This window comes from Podarcis filfolensis (genome assembly GCF_964270895.1).
Source record: "Podarcis filfolensis genome assembly, chromosome: 6".
Lineage (NCBI taxonomy): Eukaryota > Metazoa > Chordata > Lepidosauria > Squamata > Lacertidae > Podarcis > Podarcis filfolensis.
Genome location: NC_139609.1, coordinates 6,187,947 through 6,211,392, shown reverse-complemented (window position 1 = coordinate 6,211,392; position 23,446 = coordinate 6,187,947). Strand labels below are relative to the sequence as shown.

Here is a 23,446-nt window from a genome sequence, read left to right as displayed (position 1 = left end):
GGTGCCAAGCCTGCCTATGAGCTAGATGAGACCCACAGGGCCTCCCCATCTGATATGTTAGCCCCCTTCCCAGGCTTCCTTCTCTCCTCTTCAGCTCAGCTGTGGCTGCTGAGTAGCTGCTGTGGTTGTGGGAGATTTGGAGTGGGGGGTGGAGGTGAGGTTTGGCAGCTGAGAAGCAGGGAAGGGGTGTGTGGCTGTAGAATCCTGCTGCTTATGGAAAAAGATCGCTCTCTTCCTCCATTGGCAGCTGACTGTGTTTCTGTGCTGCATGCTGAAAAAGCAAAGCCTGCTTCTCAGCACCCATCACAGAAATGCAGCAAACAGCCAATGGAGGAAGAGCACAATCTCTTTCCACATCAGCAACTCTCTGTGTCCCTATGCAGAGCACTGAGAAAGGGAATCTTCTTCTCTATATAGATTTGTCCAAAGCAGGGTGTGTGTGTGTGTACAGATGTGTGTGAATGGGATATGGGTGGATAGATGTGGCTTTGGTCTTGCCCACTTTGGGCTCTGGCCCTATCCACTGCCCTGAAGGTTACTCACCAGAGAATGTAGTCCTAAGGCTGAAAAAGCTTCCCCACTGCTGACATTCATGATGGGGTCAGAACCAAAAGTGACTAACTAGGAAATCAATCTTGAGGCAAAGCTCAAAAAAGTCAGTGTGCAGCATAAAATAAAACCATGAATTCAATGCTAGCAGTCACATTCAATCAATTTCTTAAGTCTGGCAGTGTAATAGTGTGGATGAATTCAAGACACAGCCACATCTGGAATATTATGTGCAGTCCTGGGTGCTCAACCTCAAAAAGGACACTGTAGAATTAGAAAAGGTCCAGAAAAGGACAGCTAAAATCATGAAAAGTGTTCGCAATTTTTTTTGTTTCAGATAACTGTCCATTAAGAGGCATGATAGAGGCTAATAAAATTATGAATGGTGTGGAGACATAACTTTTTCTCCACTTCCTAGAATATTAAAACTCAAGTCACCCAATGAAACTGACAGCTGAGGGCAGATAAGAGAAAGCACTACTTTGCACAATACATGGTCTATGGAAATCACTGCCACAGTATACAGTGATGGCCACTGGGCTAGGCAGCTTTAAAAGATTAGACGAATGCATAAGGTATATAGGTCTTTTGGCATGACAGCTAAATGGAACCTCTGCATTCAGAAAGCAGTATGCTACTGCTGACTACCATTCGCTAGACAGCAAGAGAAAGTTTGTTGCCTTCAAACTCTGTCGGGTTCTTGGGGCATCTGGTTGAACATGGTGAGAAATGGGTGACATGGGTGCTGGACTGAATTTTTTTTGATCTGATGCAGCAGAACACTTCTTACAGGAGAGATGAACGGACACCCAAACGGATCCAAATCCGTGTTTACTCAGAAGTATTTCAGACCAATGGGCCTGATGTGTACATGCAACTGCAGCCTTGGAAGTGCATGGCTTATATCGAGCCCTTAGACTTTACATTTCTTGGTGGCAGAGACCTCTCTCATCTTACTTTTTAAAAGCGCACAGACAAACATGCATGCCTGGGGTACCTGCCCGCGCACAAACACAGCCTTATGCATCCTCCCTGTGGCTTAAATGGCAATTTGCAATCCGAATCCCAAAGTTAGAAATGGCATCACTTCTGCACAAACTTCTGAGCCCACATGTATTTCTTCTCCTTCCCAGACCCAACATCTCATGTTCGTCAGCAGGCACTTTGAATAATAATAAATAATAATAATAACAATAATAATAATAGTTACAGATAGGTAGCCGTGTTGGTCTGCCATAGTCAAAACAAAAAAATTTTTTTCTTCCAGTAGCACCTTAAAGACCAACTAAGTTAGTTCTTGGTATGAGCTTTCGTGTGCATGCACACTTCGTCAGATACAGTATCTGAAGAATCTGAAGAAGTGTGCATGCACTTCTGTGTATCTGAAGAAGTGTATCTGAAGAAGTGTGCATGCACACGAAAGCTCATACCAAGAACTAACTTAGTTGGTCTTTAAGGTGCTACTGGAAGAAAAAAATTTTTTTGTTTTAATAATAATAATAATTTGTTATTTATACCCCGCCCGTCTGGATGGATTTCCCCACAACTGAATTCCCCACAACGGCCGGGACACGTAACTAACAAACAAACAACAACAGGAGTAGCAGTAACAAACAACAATCTACGACGGGCTCCCTGAAATTAAAGGGCAGCGCTTCTGAAAACAGGGCCAGCCAACAGGAAACCCGAAGGCAGAACTTGTCCCTTTAAACCAGGAGGCAGCAGTGACAGCCCTGGCCGAAGCTGAGAGAGAGAAACAGGGCGGCGAGGAGAGGGGAAGCGGGGCACGGGAGGTTCGCCCGCGGAACCCCCCGCTACTAGAAAACACCCACCGACCCCACAGCGGGGCCACCACACCCGGCCGAGGAAGGGACCCCCGCCCCGCTCGCCCTCCCTTCATAAAGCCCAGCGCCCCGCTCCGGCCTCCGGGCCGGTCCCAGGGTGGAGGCCGGTGGGCCGGTCAGCCCTCGGGAGGCCTCCTTCCCCTCACCTGCTCTGCCGCCGTCTCGGTTCTTCCCACCCGCTTCCCGGCGGGGCGGGTGAGGTAGCCGGTTCATCTCGTCAGCCTCCGGGAAGAGAGCGCTGAGGGGCGGCGGCGGCGGGCCCAGAGGCGGCTTCAGCGGCAACGCCGCCGCCAGCCCGGCGCCATTACCGGCCAGCAACTGACACACAGGGACGCGCGGGGAGGGGGGGGGAGGCGGCGGCGGCGAAGGCGAAGGCGCGCGGCAGGGCGGGAGCCGACCTCCGGAAGCCTCGCGAGATGTTAGAATGCGGGGGGGGGGTGGGCGAGAGAGAGAGAAGGAAGTGGCAGAGACCTTCTAAACATGGCGGCGGTTCCGGCCCGCCACGCCACGCCCTTCTCCGGACGTTGAGCGGCTGGCCCCGCCCACTTCGCGAGGCGGTTGGGAAGAGCCGGAAAAGGCTGGTATGGTCTATGGCAGGCACGTTCAAAGCTAAACAACTCTGGTCGTTCCTCCCCCCCCCCCCAACTCAACAACTCTGTGCGATCCTCCCTTCCACCCACCCTCGGTCCTCCTCCCTCCAATGAAAAAAATGCATTTTTTATACTGGGAGTAGATCGCAGTCTCTGGGGAGTTGGACGTGCCTGTTCAATAATAGCACCTGGTCCCAGTGCTGCTAAAAGGTACCTGGCTCAAATAACTAAAAGTATTTGCACTTCTAAGCAACACCTTGAGATTACTAAAGATCCAGTGACATTTGCCAGACTTACATACACTGTCAGCATGGTTGTAACTGGTCTTACTCAGGTACGGAACTTTTTTTAAGAGTTCAAGAGTCGTTACCTTAGGACTAATTCAAACATTAGTCAAAACAAAAAAAATTTTTTCCTTCCAGTAGCACCTTAAAGACCAACTAAGTTAGTTCTTGGTATGAGCTTTCGTGTGCATGCACACTTCTTCAGATACACTAGTCTTTAAGGTGCTACTGGAAGGAAAAATTTTTTTTTGTTTTGACTATGGCAGACCAACACGGCTACCTATCTGTAACTCAAACATTAGTGTATCAATGCTGGCAAGCTGCGATAGTAAAATGTAGGCATCAAGAACCTCACAGTGAGACCACTGACTTGGTTCCTTGAGGGGAAGAAATGACTGTTTGTCTTCTCCATGTAACTGACATATTTATCAAGGTGGCAAAGAACTAAACAAGGTAGCACTTGCGGTGGTGTCAGCTGCCTCTTAAAAGCAGAAAACTCTCAAATGACAACCCCTCGCATAAACACGGATCAAGGTGCGCAGCATACAAAGCCAAGCCATTTTTGCAGCCAAGGCAGAAATTGCAGGAGGCACTTCTCCCCTTCCTTGGTAGTAAAAATGCAACAAATTAGAAAATATAAAGAAGAATTTGCTACCTTGCCTGAAATCAAATCCCTAAAGCTGCCGCTTCACTCTGCCTAGTACAGTAATCATACTTGCTTTGATCGGACCATTCATTGACTACCCCAGCTATGCCTCTTTCCCTTGCATGTTCCAAATTCCTCCATTTGGAGGTTAAGGAAACCAATTTGCTATGAAAGTCAAAGTACACGGGCTACAGTAAGCGTAAACCATACCTTCCCTCCGATGCCGGACTGGAAGTGCACTTCGAACTGTAGTTAGAATTCTAAATGACTGTTAGCAGTAGGCCGTTATAGTCCCGATTCAAACAACCACAAACTCATTTCCCAACAAATAAATGGCGGGGGGGGGGGGAGTCCAACAAGCCAGAGGCACATTTAATCAATCTGCTATCTACTAGTAATATTGATCTACACAAGCATAAATCCATCCCATTGATTTCCACAGTTCACAAAAGCAGCCAAGGGTTTACTTGCAGCCAAAGTACACACGATTTCCCCTGCAGAGTCTACATCCTGTATCTTAGTACAGAATGGATTTTTTAAAAATGAGAAAGAAGTGGTGCACACATGCAAAAAGGGCACTTGTAAGCTTACACCCCAATACAAAATCACTGGGAAAGGCTGATTACTCCGATTCCAATTGCTACAAAATGCTACTTTAAATAAGATTAATAGGGCACCATTACAGTTTTGAACATTTCATGGCTTGTTTAATTTATTAGTTATTCTGATAAACTAGAAGCCAGTTTCTATGAGTAATTTTCACAAATGTACCTTTGGGGGGGGGGGAATCACCATAATTCCCTACTCACAGTGGTTTCCACTCCCCCCCCAATAGTTTTTAAAAGCCACTCAAGATTTGCTTTTGCTTTACTAGTGAGTTAAACCAAAAGAAATACACTCCACTTGCCACAGATTTTGCTTCATTCAGTGTTTCCCCGTTAAAACCTACAGGCCTGCAGCAGAAGACACAAGACAACCCTGGTCATTTGTGGGAAAGTCATATTCCATTTTTAATGTGACCCTTTTGGAGAAAATAATTAGCATTTTAAGAAACACAACAAAGCTTTTACCTGCTGGAAACAAGCACAGATGGCAAGTAAAGGAACAAGCAAGTGAACTTGCATTTTAAAGCTGTTTCAGTGATCTCCTACCAAGTTCACAAAGCAAGTAAATCATAGCTGGGCAATCTAAATGCTGGCAGGGAAAGAGAGGGCTGTATGTAAAGAAGCCTGCTATATCAGTCAGATTATTGTGACTGCAAAATATCTGCACTTCTAAGCAACACCTTGAGATCCAGTGACATTCGTCAGACTTGCATACATGTAAGCATGGTTGTAACTGGACCAAGTACAGTACGGCAAAGGGAACCGTCTGACAGTCATTTTTGCAGCTAAGGCAGAAATTGCAGGAGGCACTTCTCCCCTTCCTTGGTAGTAAAAATGCAACAAATTAAAAAATATAAATAAGAATTTGCTACCCTGCCTGAAATCAAACGCCTAAAGCTGCCGCTTCACTCTGCCTAGTAATGGCAGAGCCAGCCCCATACTTGATCGGACCATTCTTTGACTACCCCAACCATGCCTCTTCCCCTTGCACGTTCCAACTTCCTCCCTTTGGAGGCTAAGCAAACCATAGTTTGCTATGAAAGTCAAAGTACACAGGCTACAGTAAGCATAAACCATACCTTCCCTCCGATGCCGGACTGGAAGTGCACTTCAAACTATAGTTAGAATTCTAAATGACGGTTAGTACTAGGCTGTTATATTCCTGATTCAAACATAACCACAAGCTCATTTCCCAAACAAATAAATGGGGGAGAGGATCCAACAAGAAGAAAGAGGCACTATCATGAAAACTAAGCCATGGTTTAGTCAGTATGCTATCTGCTAGTAATATTGATCTACACAAGCACAAATCCATCCCATTGATTTCCATAGAAGTTGACAAAAGCAGCCAAGGGTATAAATGCAGCCAAAGTACACACGATTTCCCCTGCAGTCTACATCCTATATCTTAGTACAGAATAATTTTTTTAAAAAAAGGAGATAAAAGTGGTGGACACATGCAAAAAGGGCACTTGTAAGCTTACACCCCAATACAAAATCCCTGGCAAAGGCTGATTACTCCCATTCCGATAGCTGCAAAAGGCTACTTTAAATAAGATTAATAGGGCACCATTACAGTTTTGAACATTGCATGGCTTGTTTAATTTATTAGTTATGCTGATAAACTAGAAGCCAGTTTCTATAAGTAATTTTCAGAAATGTACCTTGGGGGGGGGGATCACCATGATTACTTACTCACAGTGATTTCCACTTCCCCCCTCTAAATAGTTTTTTAAAATCCACTCAAGATTTGCTTTTGCTTTACTAGTGAGTGAAACCAAAAGAAATCGATACTCCACTTGCCACAGATTTTGCTTCATTCAGTGTTTCCCCATTAAAACCTAAAGGCCTGTGCAGAAGACACGAGACAACCCTGGTCTTTTGTGGGAAAGTCATATTCCATTTTTAACATGACCCTTTTTGAGAAAATAATTAGCATTTTAAGAAACGCAACAAATCTTTTACCTGCTGGAAAGAAGCACAGATGGCAAGTAAGGGAAGAACCAAGAGAACTTGCATTTTAAAGCTCTTTCGGGTGAACTCCTACCAAGTTCACAAAGTAAGTAAATTGTAGCTGGGCAATCTAAATGCTGGCAGGGAAAGAGAGGAGGGCTGTATGTAAAGAAGCCTGCTATCATTTTACATCAGTCAGATTATTGTGACTGTAAAACAGGGGCGATGGAAAGTTTTCCACTCCACAGTGCTCTTGCACACCCCTCCTAAAAATAGAAAGTGGCAGCTGGGTGCTGCAACTGAAACCAAAGATGATCCATGAACGGCGTTAAAGGAAGCCTGCTGGTATTTTGGGAAGGGCTGCCCTCCACCTGTTGAGGCCAGGATGAGAATTGGCCACACTCAGAAAAATCCATATTCTACTATCGTGGTTTGAAATTGGATAGAACTGGAGGAAGCTGCAAAATGAAAACTGGTGCCAAAAATAATGTGTGTACATTCTTCCTTTTACAAGGCAAACTTTCTATTCCTCTTAGCTGTCTCCAGCTCTATAGTTTTAATACTACTTCTTTGAGCTGTGGTGCTGTAAATGAATCTTAATAAAGCAGAGCATTAATATAACTCCATCCCAGATTTGGAATCACTACTTTTATTGATACTGCCCTTCTGTAACACAGCCAAAAGCTATCAAATTAATGTCTGTTTCTATATGTTGATCATGTGTACAATTAATTCTTTAAAAACACAACAGAGAAACAATCTTTTTTCAAAAGGGTATTGAAAATAAATACTATAGTATTGAAAAGCTGAGCAGCAATATATGGCAGTAAGTTTATATTATATTTATCTGTCCTATTGGTTGATCTCCAGGAATTAAAAGCTATTGTATTTCAGAAGCATCCGATCCACACTGAGTTGATTTGCTGATTGTTAGGAAGCTCAGTTCATGAACAGTGCAAAGTAGTATTGATGCTCCAGGAGCCACTACCCAAAAATCCTACACGAAATGTTCAGCGTACACTTAATAGAGAAGACAACTGTTATAGCCACTCCTCAAAGATTTTCTGTCCACTCATTCATTTAATAATTGTGCTGGCAGGATGTATGAAATCTCTTATATAATTATAGTAGCACTAAGAAACAGCCGAGTAGTCAACAAATAGGAATTTACATGTTTTAAAATTATTTAAACATAACTATATACAGTGCAACTAGATCCCAGGTTAACAAGTAAATGGAAGGGAGATTTCCCCTTTCTGAAAGCTTTCTTGGAGGACTGGGCCCTTCTGAATAATATGGGATGGGGAGGCGGGGTGAGACACTGTTGGGGGAATGGTACAAAGGTGAACCTCTACCCAATTTTGAGCAAATCCCTGTTCCGGTAGCAGCTTCCCAACACCATTGCTCAGAAGGGCAAACCTCCCACACCAAATGGCACTTTGGGAGGTGCAGGTGACCTGAGCTCTACGAGTTATGCGTTTCTGGCCTAGAAAACTTCAAGACCCAACGCCTACACCTTATAAACCACTTTACAGGAAAATATTTTCTGAAGACCTTCATGTATACATAAACATTTCCATGTCCTCTGGCTGCTGCTTGTGTCCCACACTCAAAAAAGGTGTATTCAGTGTTAGGTCCCAGGAATCTTCACTTCAAGGTATCACAGCCAGTTTTAATATAAGCCACGTAAGCATTTCTTGAGTCAGGAAGGAATGCGTAGCTGCATCATGTGCAAAAGCTCCCAAATAAAGAAAAAACATTCTACAGAACATGGCCAGGGGCTTTTCTAGCACTTCCAGAGGCGGCCATAGTTTCCGCGGTTAAAATCCACTTACTGTAGATACACTTGGGGACAAAGAATGGCACTCTGGTGAATCTTCAAAAAGCAAGGAGGACAACTGTGCTGAGAACGTATTTCAAAAATGCAGGTTTTGCAAGTTTCTCAAACACAGTAAAATCCAAGTGGCTCAATTATATAAGAATCAGTAAGTATCAAAGTCCTGAGGTTTGCACATTACCATTTACATTCAAGTACATACATTCATATACAATTAAGATGTATAGCCTGACATAAACTGAAGGCTGTCTGGAATGAAGCATTCAAAATATGTGGGCTGTCGCACTTTACCAGTTGTCAGATTCAAATTTTACATGGAAAGTTCCATCTTCCTGCGGGGCAGGAATCCAAACCTGGGGGGGGGGGGACTGGGACTTTAGTCTTCATTTCTGCAATAAATAAGTTCTGCCCAGTGCAAAGGCACCATTAAAACCTGTGCTTATGTAAAATAATATTTCATATTTAATATTCAGATGTTTCAGAAGAGTGAATTATTTTGAGAAAGGAAGGACCTTGAAGCACACCAGTACAACACTTTTAAAAATCTTGATTGAACTATGGGTTAATCTATATCAGTGATTCCTTCACTCCTTTTTGGACAAGTGCAAAAATGTGTGTTTACAAAGGCTGCATCTTGTCCACCTGGGACTCCCATATGCAAAAGGAAATTCATATTGGTCAGTCTGGCAGTGGATCAACAGAGATTGACGAGCCTTGTAGTTCTGGATTAAAAATACTGGCATTGTGAAGACAATCCCAAAGTTAGAATCTGGACAGGGCATTTGTGCTTGTATGTGAAGGCCTGCCACTCCGGACTAGAAATTTGAATTGCATCATTATGTTAATCAAACCCAACAACAGGACGTGGCTAAAGCAAACTCCAAGAGCCTGCAATTATAGGAGAGTTAGTCCGTCCAAGATTTTGGTAAATGGATGACAAGAGTTGTTACTGGATATACGAAGTATTAGTGACACCTTTGAGTTTGCATTTTATTCTAATACACTTCAAGTACAAAGAAGACAGAACCATGTGCTTATTACTATTCATTAACTCGTTGCTCCCATTTGCAGTATTCTCTGAAAGGACTTCAAATTGTTAAGTAGTTCTAGCAATCCATATTCTTTTGAGATGCAAGGTCCTGAACTCTAAGAATTACAGGAGTGTCACATAAACAGAACTATGTTATGCTCTACAAGTTCTTAATATGTGAATTTCCAGCTTATTTGGAAAGGAATAAATCAGATTTAAAATTTTGAAGCACACACCTAAGAGTCAGTTCTGATTACCAAGCTGGAAATACATACCCTATCCAGCCATGAATAGATGTACACATGCTGTATTATTTTCATTCTCTCTTACAAAAATATCATTTCACCTGCAAACAGTTTTCCTGAGGAAGGACATTTTCAGGCCACACAGGTAAGACCAGGTGGGATATGCGGCTCCACAGCCCACTCAGTTTGTCTGTGTCCATGTGCTTATAGGAACCTGGCATGTCTGAGTTGGTAAATTTAGCCCAGAGGAAGTCCCTCACTTTCTCCTCAACTTGCAGTGGGCTAAGGTCCTTTCTTAGAGTTTCCTCATCCAGAAGAACAGTTAAAAGTAGGGCAACATCCTTAAATGCTGCATTCTCATGGTCACAGTACTTGTAAAATATCAGGGTGGAACCAGCAGGCAGCGACTCAAATCGATGCACTACTGCCACCTTCCTGCCTCCCTTGAACCCAGAGCTCAACTCTTCGTCCACAAGGAGTTTGGCATCATCACTGTCTAGAGCGGCTTTGCTGGCCCCATCAATTTTTATTGTAGAAGCGCGCTGCGAGGATGAGAAAGCATCAGCAAGCTGGTTGCTTAAACATTTCAGTGCATCTTCAGCTTCTTTTGCAGCAGTGAACAATAAAACAGCTGGTTGCAAAAACGGTTGAGAAGAGTTGAGGCGTTTCTCCAAGATGACTTGGATTCCCTTCCACAACTTTTTGTCTTGACTTGGGTAGCTGCTCATGAGATCTCTCATTTGTTTCTGAAATGCTTTCAGGGCTTCAGTTCGCAGGTTATTTTCCAAACTATGGTACGATGAATACTGAAGCACATACCATCCACCACCAGCAAGGCAAACTACTACTACTACTATAAGTGGCAGAATCCATGCAAATGTGTGTCCCCGATTAGACTGTTTAGAACCTAGTGCACACATATACACAAAACAAAGGATGAGAAAAAATACATACATCTGAGTTTCATTTTAGAAGTTGCTTTTATTATTCTGGCTGATTTCATCACCATTCCAGGCAGATTGGAAGGCACACTATTGACAATTCAAAAGAATTGGACTTCCCCAGAAAAACAGCAAAAAGCAAATGTCCCTAAAGTGTTAACAAGTTCAAATTAAAGCTTGCTTTTTGAAAAATGTTCATAAATGAAATATTGGGACTGAAAATCTCACACATGGCACAAGCGGGCATTCTTAAAGTCAGTATTTGGTAGTATTTATGGCTTCTCCATTATTGTTCATTGCAAGCTTGTTTCTGCTGGAAAAAACACATCTTTATGTCAAAATTCTCCAGTCTCAACCAATAGATTTGTCTGCTAAAGTGAGTGAAATAAGTATTCTCCCCAACCAACTTGTGGATTGTGACCATCTGCAGATAAGATTGCTAGAAGGAAACAACCTCCTGTTCATAGCCAAGTGGGATCTGCCTCATAGTTGCAGGGGTGGGGGGAGATTTCCTCCTAAATATGACTTAGGGGGGGGGAAGGGTAACATATCCTCTTAACAGGTGCAGCCCAATAACAATTGACCCCACCTGTAGTGAGACCCCATGTCTACATTTTTTCTTTCTTTTTTTTTTTAAAAAAAGGTGCAACTGCACAAATTCGCATTCAACGTAATGTGTAGTTTATCCCCACCTGCCATAATCTCTCCAGTGTCTCAGACAGGGATCTTTCCTAGTCCTATCTGGAACTGTTGTGGACTGAACATGGGGCCTTTTGCATGTGTACTTTACCACTGAGCTATAGCCCTGCCCTATTCCATCACAACAGAAATAGATCACCAGAAATAATGCTCAGCTGGTAGTGTTTTTACACCACAAGGAACAAGGTATGTTTTAAGATATTTTAAAGCTATTCCCTCATTCAAAAGGAAAATGTCTATCGTACATTTTTTCCTGCTCGAACAACTCTGCAGGAAGCAGAGTTGAAGTAACTGCTCTTCCTTTGATGGAAAGAGTGTTCAAGCATGCTGGATTGGTTGTGCAACCAACTTCCCTATGAGAAATCTAACTGCGCAACCAATCCCTGCAGAAAGCAATTTTGCCACCTTATGCCCAGCATAAGACTAGAAAAGCCCCTTGAGCTGTATTACCCAAGTGCTAAACAACAGAATTTTGACACATGGACAGAACATCCCAACATATCAATCATTTCCCACCCATCAAAGTTGGCCTGAGGAGTGGAGAAAGATCTAGCCCATTGAGGCAAAATGGTTCCCCACCCGATTAAAAGCCTAGATTCTAGACAAGCAAGTCTGCATACATAATTACAGAGGTGCAAGGTTGTCAAACACATTTCAGTAAAAAAAACCACTAGATTTTATCAGTGGTACGAACAGACACCACAACAACTACACATAGTCTGAAAGAGGAAAATACCTTACTTTTGGGAGCAACGTGTGGTTGTTTCTTTGGCACATGGGCTAGAATACAAACCAAAGATAAGAGATTTAAGTGCAAACCAATCCAATTATTTTCAAATAAAATTCAATAAATAAATAAATTCCATAAACTTCATGATCCAAATTGTCTTCCTACAAAAAGAGGAATATTCTCATCATATTCATAAGGCAACAGGAGAACAGCACAACAGGAATTCATATTTGAATCCAAGTAGTTATAATATTTATAATTTCTGGAAAACCCAAACATGCATTTTTCTCTGTTGTAAATTTGCTTTGGTGTTTTAAGGCTATAAAACATATTCTGTATAACTTATTACATAATAAATGTAGCAGAGTATAAATGCCTTAGTTTATAGTGTATAGCACAATTTAAGTATCTATATTTTGTTCAAATTGTTACAAATGCAACAGCTTTCTCTGTTCCATCTTTAAAATACTGTACTAAATGTATATATTTTTGCCAGTTGGAAAAACAGGAAGCATTACAATAAATAAAAGCAAGTATTATTATTTGGGTAAAGAAAACAGACTCCATTCCAGTCAACATTATCCAAAAAGATGAAACAAAAAAAACACACCCTGCATCACTTTGAGGAAACAGTGGCAAGGTGGTACATACTACAAACAATTATCCCTCTTCAAACTGTTTGCAAGTCTTCAGAAGTATTTAGCCAAGCAGTATTAGTAATTACCCAATACAATAGCCATGTTTGGACATAACAGTATGTCATGGCTCTTTTGTCAGGAATGCCTAAGGCTAGCTATGCATTTAGGTAGAGAGGGTTTCAGGAACTTTGTTTCCACTTTTTGTTAAGTTCAGTTCCCTGTGCTGTCCAAATCTGAAAGTTTAGTTAACACTAAGACTAGTTTAAGCAAGCCAGCTTCATGACTCATTGTTAAAGTAAAGGTAAAGGGACCCATGACTGTTAAGTCCAGTCGCGGACAACTCTGGGGTTGCAGTGCTCATCTCGTTTTACTGGCCGAGGGAGCTGGCGTACAGCTTCCGGGTCATGTGGCCAGCATGACTAAGCTGCTTCTGGCGAACCAGAGCAGCCGTTTACCTTCCCGCCGGAGCGGTACCTATTTATCTACTTGTAGTTTGTGCTTTTGAACTGCTAGATTGGCAGGAGCAGGGACCGAGCAACAGGAGCTCACCCCATCACGGGGATCGGCAAGCCCTAGGCTCTGTGGTTTAACCCACAGCAGCACCCGCTGGTTTTAATTCAATGAATGCCTCCTCCTTGCTATGTGGGAAGAGAAAGAAGAACCCGAGCCAGAGGCTCACTACAAATACAACTTGTTTGTGACACTTAAACATAGCTTGCCATGATGGCTGAAGGCTACCACTATCTGAAACCATTCCTGGGACCCATTTTGAGAAAGTGAACTGTAGTCAACACATTATCTTAAAACCTTGCCTTAAAAAGCCTTTCATTAATTATTCAAAAATAAAAGTTCAAGGTTTTTCTCCCCCTGTTTACTCCTATATTTCCATTTCCCCCCCCCCCCACAGAAAAAATATCTCACGATAGGACCTAATATTTCTGTTTCCCTGCCCAAAGCCTTCAACAGAGCTTAGAGTCTTCCTTACATAAACCTCATTACACTTGCTTATTTTAGTGAAAGTATCTGTGCAAGGGGGAATAGGTGAAGGAAATAGATTTGGGACAACAGGTATCAAGTGGGGCATATATTTCAAGAGAAATATATTGGGTTTAATGCCAATTCCATGCACTGCTGCCAAAACATAGTACTGGAACATTTCACACTTATCACACCTACCTAGGACAATATGAACATTATATACTTATGAATTGAGACCTCACATTTAGATACACTTTCAACAAAAATGCATCTGTTTAGAAGAACGCAGGGAAATCCTATTATTCAACCACAGGCTATGTCCAATAAAGTCATCCTGTTTGGGCAAGGATTTCCACGTGTGCAACAGAACTTTCCCCGACTCTCCTGCCCTCAAATCTGTTCTATGGGATTCCTCCACCTTCCAGAGCCACATGGGGGGCACTTGGGGAGAGGGGAGCACAAGGAAGTTCCACTGTGCAAGTGGAAATCCTTGCACAAACAGGATAACTTCATTGGATACAACTAAATGTTTCAGACTAACAAGGTCTGTCTGTCTGTATTTATTTATTTCATTATATACCACTGCCAAACCAATGTCTTAAATCTCTCCTCTTTTACTTTCCAACCCAGAACTAGATCTACCATATCATCCTGTCAGTGTTCTATAATCATGTAATGTGGAATGAACACACATTTAACCTACAGCTATAAACATGAAAGTTTTAAAATAAAAGCAGGCAAAATACCCACACACAAAAACTGAAGTTCCATACAAACCTTGCGTTCTCGCTCTTAACTTTGTCTTTTGATTAAGCCCTTGTGGTTTCTGAGCAAAATAATGTGCATCTAAAAAAGAAGATGCAAGAAAAAAATACGGCATCACATTAGTGATACAAGGAACCAACACAATCCTAAGACTGCAAAAGGAGCCCTAGATGGAGAAAGCTAGCTAGGGATATAAGAGTAAGACAAGCTTGCAAGGAAGCCCAGCTCTAGGGGCACAGGGAGCCCCAGACAATAGTTCAATCAGAAAGTTAAGCAGACAGGTGAGGTAAGAATCTCTGTGGGTTAAGGGTTAGCAGCTTACAAAGTTTTCTGATTTCACCAAATTGTTCAGGATGGTAAGAACTAAAAATGATAGCAAGGAGTTTCAAAAGGAAGTAAATTTGGGGAAATGGGAATTAAAATGGCAATGCAAAGCGTCAATGTAAGCACGTGTAAAGTGATGCACAGTAGGGCAAAAAATCCCAAGCCACAGATTTGGTCTCCACTCGCTGGGACTAACCAGGAAAGAGTCCTTAAAATGTTGATTTGGTGTGCTTGGAATACTGTGAACAGTTATGGTAACTGCACCTCAAAAAATTGTAGAGCTTGGGGGGGAAATCCAGAAAAGGGCCACCAAATGATCAAGGGGATGGAGCTACTCCTTTTTGAGAAAAGTTTACAATGTTTAGGCATTTTTAGTTTAGAAAAAAAAGCAAGAGGGGAATATGATATGATATAAGCTAGGCATGGTGTGGAAAAAATGAATAGAGATAAGCTTTTCTCTCTCACGATACTAGACGGCCAAAAGGAATTACTTCACACAGCACATAGTAAAAACTGTAGAATTTGTAGTGATGGTTACCAACCAGTACAGCTTTAGAAATATTAGGTAAATTCATGGAGAACTAGACTAAATAGCAACAGGTCATCATGGCTGAATACCACTTCCAGGATCAGAAGCAACATGCCTTCAAATGCTGGGGGATATGAGCTGGGAAGTGCTATTGTGCTCTGTTCTGCCTGCAGGTTTCTTGTTGGTATTTGGTTGGTGCCACTGTGAGAACAGAATGCGGACAATACCGGCGTTTGGCATCAAGAGTCATCTTAGGTTTTATCACTATATTGCATGTCAAACTGCTACCTGCATGAACAGGCTCTGATCCAACCAGAGTTTCAGGCAATGCACACAACCGCTTTTGGATATGCACAATTCAATCTATGGGTGCCGCAATGAATTCCTCACAGATTATAGCTCTATATTATGAGCTGCCTAAATTTCCGGAAAACTGCAGTGGATAAAATACAAAAAGATCCTGCACCACATAACAAACTGACACCCTGACAGGAATAGGAAAACAGGCGACTGCTACCTTCTATGAATCTGCTAGCTGACTGAAAATTATCATGCCAGATTTCAGGTCTGTTTTCACTCTCCACTTCATTTGCTTCATGTTCTGAAAAGATACAAATGTTGAATCAGAGCCTAAAGCAATAAAACTATTTAATCCCATATTTACTTACAACCCCATCTTTAGATTTAGGTTTGGTCAGCCATGTACTTCAACTAATTCATTAAGATGAGTAGTTACTTTGGACTAAATGCATATTTCAAGAATGAACTTAATTTTAAGAAATACACACATAAAGAGCACCACACTGAATTGAGTTCAGACACTTCTTAGAAGTGAGCAGAGTTGCTTCAATATAGGTGGTCCATATTAGCAGTCTAGCCAGCTCAACAGCACGGGAGTGGATGCTCAGGAACAACTGTTCTGGTCATTTCCATGTTTCACAAAGTGACCAAAGTATTGAAAGGACCATCTGGAGCTCCAAGAACATGCAGAAATTAGATTCCAGAAGACCATAGGAATAGGTTTACAGTGGTACCTTGGTTCTCAAATGTAATCCATTCTGGGAGTCCGTTTGACTCCCGAAACGGTTCAAAAACCAAGGTGCGGCTTCTGATTGGCTGCAGCAGCTTCCTGCACTCAATCAGAAGCTGTGGAAGCTATGTCGGACTTTAGGCTTCCGAAAAACGTTCACAAGCCGGAACATTTACTTCTGCGTTTGCAGCATTCGGGAGCTGATTTGTTCAGGAGCCAAGCTGTTCGAGTACCAAGGTACCACGCTACATACAATCTTAAGCCTCAACAGGTAGCCATCTGGTTATAACATGGGAGTTTAGCTAAATATCCCATTTAGACCACCTTCCAGTTTAATTGATAACACTAGATCCAAAGTGTGACCTGCTACACATGTTGGGCTACAACACATTGGGACAGAATCACTGTAAGTCTACTCTAACAGTAATGACTAATAAATAATTAAATCCCCCCTGTAAGAAGGCCCTCCTCCAACATGAACATGCTGATAAAAATATCATCAATAATGCTGTCACCATCTCAAACGAAACAGGTGGCTCCTCAATTAAGAGAAGCTCTTATAGTTCCTAATTTATTGTCATCATGGATCTAGGCAATGACCTTTTAATTTGCCTGCAATTTTAATCTTTGATAAAATGGTAGCATTAGAAATCTGTTGAATAATTGCTATTTTCTTTAGTTACTACCTTTTTGCAATATACCTGGAAATGTTTTATAACTAAAGGGTGAGGTATAAATAAATTTGAGTTCTGTGTAGGCAACACCACAGACTACTGCATTTCACAAACCTCTGGGTCCCACCAGTTAGATTATACCTTCATACCCGTTTGTATGTGTAGACATGAATGTACCTCCCTGTAGGGATAGCACTTCATGCATCTATTAATTTGGGTTCTGGCGCACAAAAGCATATGCCACAATATGCTTTAGGGTGCCATAAGTCCCAGATTATAATGGCTGCCTTTCTGAAATTCAAAAGGAAAGTGATCCAACCTGATTTATTTCTTGTAGAGTCTCTGGCTTGGTCATAAGGAAGCCCTGTTAAGACAAGAAATTATTCATTAGTAATCAATATAATAAGAATAAAAAAAGAAAGATGGTCAATTTCTGAAGTGAGATTTCAAATAATGCTACAAGGGAAAATGCATTTACTTCAGCTCTAGCTTCCACAATTCTTGGAAATGCAAAGTTATATTTTGTTCCTTTATTTTATTGGTATAAATAAAGGAACAAAAATTAGGAGCTGGGTATCTGTTACGGAGGATGTGTTTGGATGATGAAATCCTGGTATAATAAACCAGGATATACATGAGCTTTGTTTACCTGCACACAGCCTCTGTGACCCCACATTATCCCACTCTTTGCGGAAACGGGGCAACAAGTTGCAGTTGACCATAGCTTCCCATTGCATCTGAATAAGAAGCCAACAATTTCCAGACATGCAAAAATATGAAGCAATTTGTTTACAGATGACTTCCAAATCCTGGCTTGCTTGGAAGCATATCCTAACCATAGCTTCTCAGTTCAGATGCAACAAGGAACCACGATTGTTTCTAGACTCATGCAAACACAGCAGCAAACAGGCTGTATAAAACATGAATCTGAACAGCCAGAGTCAGAATCAGTTGAATCTAGTCAGATTTCTGAATTTCCATGAATATGTACATGTAAGCACTGTACATATTACATCCAAGTATTATAGAGCAACACAACTTTGCTCAAGACTGCTGTAGACATTTTACCTGTCCTTGGACTTCTTGGACTTCTTCTAAGAGCTGGTCGAACAAGCTCAGAGTCATCTGCAATTCCCAATATGTTTTTACTCCCTACCAAAGGAAGCAAAGTAGAAATGCAAAGAATTCAGTAATCAAATAGCTACTGAAGCCACTCATATCCCTTAATTACAGAGAAAAGGCATCAATTTAAGAGCACAAGTAGAACATGCAACCCTAAGGACTCCGAAATAGAGACTGAATATTTGGCCTTCACAGGTTTTATACACCTGTCACTAAGACATAACATTAAATATAGGTAGGCAAGGCAGATTTTTGAAGATGTAATGAAGAAATGCTCCAAATATCTACTACTGGTTAGCCAATTTTTTTCCCCTGCCAAATGATCACAGAATCATTAAAACATTATTTGCTAAGCATATTTTTCAAAGGAGATATAATAATGACTATGTGACAAGTAAAGTCTCCAAGTCCCCATGTTTGGGGCATAGAAGAATTGACAGAATCTGATTAAAATAGTTTCAATAATTATGTCAGTTAAGCAACATTGTCTGACAACAGTTAACTACAGTCATACCTCGGGTTGAAGTAGCTTTGGGATAAGTATTTTCGGGTTGTGCGCTGCGGCGACTAGGAAGTAACATGCTCTGTTACTTCTGGGTTTCGCCACTCACGCATGCGCAGACGGTCAAAATGACGTCACGCACATGTGTGAAAGTGGCAAATCACAACCCACGCAGGCATGAGTTGCGTTCGCTTCTGAATGTGAACGGGGCTCCGGAACGGATCCCGTTTGCATCCAGAGGTACCACTGTATTGTTTTACAATGATATGCAACTGGGCCTATGACTTACTTTAAGAAGACATGTAGATATTGCTAGAAACTAACAATATACAGTGGATGATCGGGTTGCGAACGTGATCCATGCGGGATGCACGTTCACAACCTGCAGCGGCGCGTCAGCGCATGCGCAGGTTGCAATTTGGTGCTTCTGCGCAATTTAGTGCTTCTGCACATGCACGACTGCCAGAACCCGGAAGTAACCCGTTCCGATACTTCCGGGTTTCAGCGCATCCGTAACCCAAAAAAACGCAACCTGAAGCGTCTGTAAGCCAAGGTATGACTGTATAAGCTAAAGGCAAAAAGTAACCATTAACATACCATGACATCCCTCACGTACCATTTTTCTTAGTCACTTATTGTTTACGCAATTCTTTCCTTCTGTGCATTCAAAATAGATGAAAATGAGGAAAAGGAAACAGAAACCTAACTTAAGAATTGTTGCAGCTTGTGAAAGTTGACGGTGCCTTCTCAACAGTAAGCCCAACCAAGTTCAATAAATAAGCATATACAGAGTTTGCAGCCCAGTGATATAATTTGATTGGCAATTCTCCGGGGCGGGGGGGGGGGAGCTCCAGTGAACACAGTAGAGCTGTGTTTAGAGTAAACATACACAAAAACCACTGCAAAAGTCAATCCCTCCCAATATACTGGAAAGAGTGCTTGCGAGAGACCAAATAACTTGGAGGGGAAACGAAAGATTCATCATTTTAAGAAGAATGAATCTTAAATCTTAAAACCTATTTTGGTTCTAGCACCCCTTCTTCCAACTTTTAATATTGTTAATAGTTCTACAGATCAACACACCCCTAAAAAACATTAAAGAGATCCAATAGCTTAAAGGAGAGGTTTTCAACCTTTTTGAGTCCACAGCTGCCTTGACTAAGGACATTCTTCCATGGCTCTGCTGCGGGGAAACATGCTCTGAGCATCAAAAGCCCAGTTACATCACCCCTTTGTCTGCAGAGCTGGCAGCCCCTCACCCCTTTTCAAACACCCTGCCTTGCTCCCTCAGTCTCCTCTCCCCTCTCCTTGGGAGTCCTCCGGGCAGCAGACCCCACCCATGGTCTTCGAGCTGCCCTAACTGCCCCAAAGAGAGTTGCCTCCTCATACTGCCTCACAGGAATGTGGGAAGAGGATGCCCCCAGCCTTAGCAACCCAGCAGAGGCTGACCAAAAGTGAAAGTGAGGCCAGCTCCTTGCTTACCTTGGGAGGCAGCAGTAGGCACTGCCAAGCCTGCATGGTGGAAAGGCTGCCCTTTGGCATCAGGCACTCAGCTACCAGGCAGGCATTGCACACAGCAAGCACAAGAAAGGCCAGCATGGCGCTTGCCTGCCTGCCTGCCTTGTCCGTCCACTTCCAACAGCAATGGCTGATGGACTGACTGGCTGGGCTCCCCCGGCCACTTGCTTGCTTACTCCGAGGCCGCTTCAGCTCCACATTTCTCACTGGGCCTAACACTATTTTAGGTTGGGGTGGGGAACCTCCGGCCCTTCAGGTGCCAAGACTCCTAACACCCATCAGGAGGGCCAGCCCAAGCCATTTTGGAAAAGCACAAAATGGTGCCCCACCACTCCCAAGGAAAAAGGAGAAGAGCTCCTTCAGGAACAAGCAGGGTGGGGATAAATATCTCTGTCCTCGGGATCTGCTGCCCCAGGGGTTCCTGCTGCCTGAGACCGTTGCCTCACCTTGCAACAAGGCTGGGCCAGCCCTGTCCTTGAGTCCCAAGGCCAGCACGGCCGGGAATTTTGAGAGCATCTGCAGAGCCGCAGGTCCTCCTCATCTCTTCTTTAGCGAGAGGCTCCGAAATACTCGCATCTTAAAGCAGCTGTCCCCCCAAAATGGCAGCCACATAAGGGCCACCTCGGTGGCCAAAGATCCCTGCTGTCTCTCATCCAGCGCCGAGGGCCTTCTGGCGGTTGCCTCGCTGTGAGAAGCCAAGTTACAGGGAACCAGGCAGAGGGCCTTCTCGGTAGTGGTGCCCGCCCTGTGGAACACCCTCCCACCAGATGTCAAAGAGAAAAATAACTACCAAACTTTTAGAAGACATCTAAAGGCAGACCTGTTTAGGGAAGCTTTTAATGTTTAATAGATTATTGTATTTTAGTGTTTTGTTGGAAGCCGCCCAGAGTGGCTGGGGAAACCCAGCCAGGTGGGCGGGGTATAAATAACAAATTATTTTATTATTATTATTATTATTATTATTATCATCATCATCATCATCATTATCATCATCATCCCCCATCAGGGGGCTGCCGTGAGATGCCACCAACCACTGGACTTCCAATCCAGCAGAGGCAGACTTCAGGTAACCTTTTGTAATATGGCACCCTGAGCAAGGGCAAAGTCCCGTTGTGAATCTTCCCAATGTTGTGCCCCCTTGGCTTTGCCCATGTGTGCAGGCAAACCACCTGCACCGCCCCAAATCCAGCCTTCCTCAACCTTGGGCGTCCCCACCCCTGGAGAGGTTCCTGGACTACAAAACCCATCACCCCTAACCAACAGGTTGTGGATGATGGGCGCTGTAGTCCCACCAACGTCGGCTGGGGGAGGAAGGGTTGCTTCAGTCCTGTATACCTGAAGGAGCATCTCCACCCCCATCGTTCAGCCTGGACGCTGAGATCCAGCGCCGAGGGCCTTCTGGCGGTTCCCTGCGAGAAGCCAAGTTACAGGGAACCAGGCAGAGGGCCTTCTCGGTGGTGGCACCCGCCCTGTGGAACGCCCTCTCATCAGATGTGAAGGAAATAAGCAGCTATCCTATCTTTAAAAGACATCTGAAGGCAGCCCTGTTTAGGGAAGTTTTTAATATTTAATGCTGTACTGTTTTTAACACTTGATTGGGAGCCGCCCAGAGTGGCTGGGGAGACTCAGCCAGATGGACGGGGTATAAATAATAAATTATTATTATTATTATTATTATTATTATTATTATTAGACCAAACCCAAGGGAGCCAGCCAGGCTCGCCTCCTCCGCTGCCCCCTCACCTTCCGAAGAGGCGGCCGAGGCTTCTCGCGGGGCCTGCCGGTCCTCCGCCCTCTCGGGCCTCCTGAACGGCGTCGGCGGATGGCGCCTCCCGGCCGAGCGGAGGCCGTAGGGCGCGGCGAGGGTCGCTTCCTCGCTCGGCTCCCCTTCGTCGTCCTCCTGCTCCTGCTCGTCGTCGTCGTCCTCCGCTCCCCTCATCCTCCTCCTCCTCCGCAGCCTCCTCGCCGGCGTGGCCGGGTGCTCCAGCACCTCCTCGGAGAAAGTCACTCCCCGCCGCGGCGGCGGCGGCTTCCTCCCGGCCGGGCGGGAATAAGGAGTGGAACTGCTGAGGGGAGGGGAGGCGATGCTGCCGCCACCGCCGCCATCTTGAGAGGCGGTTCTCCTCAGGGGCGGCCTGGGCGTCACGTGACAGAAGGCCCCGCCGCCGGATCCTGAGGAAACAGCCGGGCTCTCTCCCAGCATCGCCTCCCGGGCGCTGTAGGCCGCCTTTGGCGGGCAGCCCGAGATGATATATGGGCCTGGCCGGCTTCAAACCCCCCGGCTAATACGCAGCCAGCCGCTGGGGGAGAAGCTGCGAAGGCGGCTCAAGCTTGCCACCCGCCTCGTCCTCTCAGCAGTGCAAATATAGTAAATAAATAAAACTCCCCTTCCTCACGCTCGCCGCTTCGCCTCCGCGGACTGCTTGGCCGCCTCAGTTCCTTGCCCCGTCCCTCCCCGGAACTCGCGCATTCACACGAGCACAACTTTCCTCCTCAGGATATTCTTCCTTGGCGCCTCTCCGGCCTCGGAGCGAAACGAGCGGCTTCCCAAGAGAGGAGGCCGCCCCGCCGCCGCCGCCAGCTCTCTCTCCCGGCTCCTTCGCAGCTGTTCACCTTGCCGAGATGCGGGTTGCCCTCTCGGGCGAGGCGAAGAGCGCTTTAGTCTTGGGATTGGCGAATGGAGGGAGCGGGATGGAGGCCCGGCCCAGCTGCAGCCGCCGCCTGGGAGAGCAAATAGGTCGGGCAGGAGGGGAGCGGAGGTTTTTAAAGCACCCTTCTGCGGCGCCGTGTAAATATAAAACAATTGGAGCAGCTCAGGGTCGGGTTGCAGGGCGACGCCGGGAGCCTCGTTACGTGTCGGTGTGAATAGGCCGACATCCCCGCAGGTTCATGCCTTGGCAGCAACAGGGCGCCTCGAGGGGAGCCGCTGCCCCAATTTCTGCTGCCCTTCGCAGATGAAAAACTTAATTCCGTTTAAAGTCCGTTTTGGCCGGCATTTTCTTTGGAAAGGAAATGATTTCTGACTACGACTTTCCGCCCCTTTTATAAACGCAAACGCGACTTTTCAAGACGCAGTGACTTGGGCACAACATTTATACATGATTCTCTACCTCCCCCCCCCCTTTATAGGTAGGACTCAAGGCAACATCTACAGGCCAAAATTTGAATTTTTTTGTTTGTTTGTCAAAATGGACTTAAGCCACTTTCAGAATTAATTACAGATAGGTAGCCGTGTTGGTCTGCCATAGTCAAAACAAAAAAATTTTTTTTCCTTCCAGTAGCACCTTAAAGACCAACTAAGTTAGTTCTTGGTATGAGCTTTCGTGTGCATGCACACTTCTTCAGATACACTGAAACAGAAGTTGCCAGATCCTTCTATATAGTGAGAAGGTGGGGAAGGGTATTACTCAGAA

General features: G+C 44.2%; 2 protein-coding genes across 51 annotated transcripts in view; both read right to left on the bottom strand.

Moving 5' to 3' along the window:
* Nucleotides 1-6,798, bottom strand: part of CEP350 (centrosomal protein 350) — a 60,265-nt gene extending 53,467 nt beyond the window's left edge. For 18 of the 50 annotated variants that reach the window (XM_083619757.1, XM_083619719.1, XM_083619721.1 and 15 more), the window contains exon 1: nucleotides 2,540-2,897. Coding sequence is in view for 17 of the 50 variants with exons in the window: in XM_083619711.1 (XP_083475837.1) it covers nucleotides 6,484-6,656 (173 nt within the window). In the remaining 33 variants the exon portion in view is untranslated. Of the gene's footprint in view, nucleotides 1-2,539; nucleotides 2,898-4,123; nucleotides 4,158-4,983; nucleotides 5,103-6,483 lie in introns of those variants that run through there. The other 32 variants (XR_014549455.1, XM_083619752.1, XM_083619754.1 and 29 more) reach the window with 13 other exon arrangements.
* A 306-nt stretch (nucleotides 6,799-7,104) lies between these two features.
* Nucleotides 7,105-23,054, bottom strand: LOC310765135 (uncharacterized protein). Its single transcript, XM_083619764.1, has 7 exons — nucleotides 21,777-23,054; nucleotides 17,960-18,043; nucleotides 17,211-17,255; nucleotides 15,705-15,788; nucleotides 14,347-14,415; nucleotides 11,965-12,003; nucleotides 7,105-10,490 (listed from the first exon to the last, which is right to left on the bottom strand). The coding sequence occupies exons 1-7, from the start codon at nucleotides 22,234-22,236 to the stop codon at nucleotides 9,676-9,678; spliced, it is 1,596 nt and encodes a 531-aa protein (XP_083475890.1). The 5' UTR covers nucleotides 22,237-23,054; the 3' UTR covers nucleotides 7,105-9,675.
* Between the last annotated feature and the right edge of the window lie 392 nt (nucleotides 23,055-23,446).

What these genes read in the sequence shown, in the direction of transcription:
- LOC310765135 (XM_083619764.1), bottom strand. Translation starts at nt 22,236, where the DNA reads ATGCTGGGAGAGAGCCCGGCTGTTTCCTCAGGATCCGGCGGCGGGGCC. An exon ending in CTCGGCCGCCTCTTCGGAAG is followed by an intron (nt 18,044 to 21,776) that starts GTGAGGGGGCAG and finishes TTCCTTTGGTAG; the next exon opens with GGAGTAAAAACATATTGGGA. An exon ending in AGCTAGCAGATTCATAGAAG is followed by an intron (nt 14,416 to 15,704) that starts GTAGCAGTCGCC and finishes CTTCTTTTTTAG; the next exon opens with ATGCACATTATTTTGCTCAG.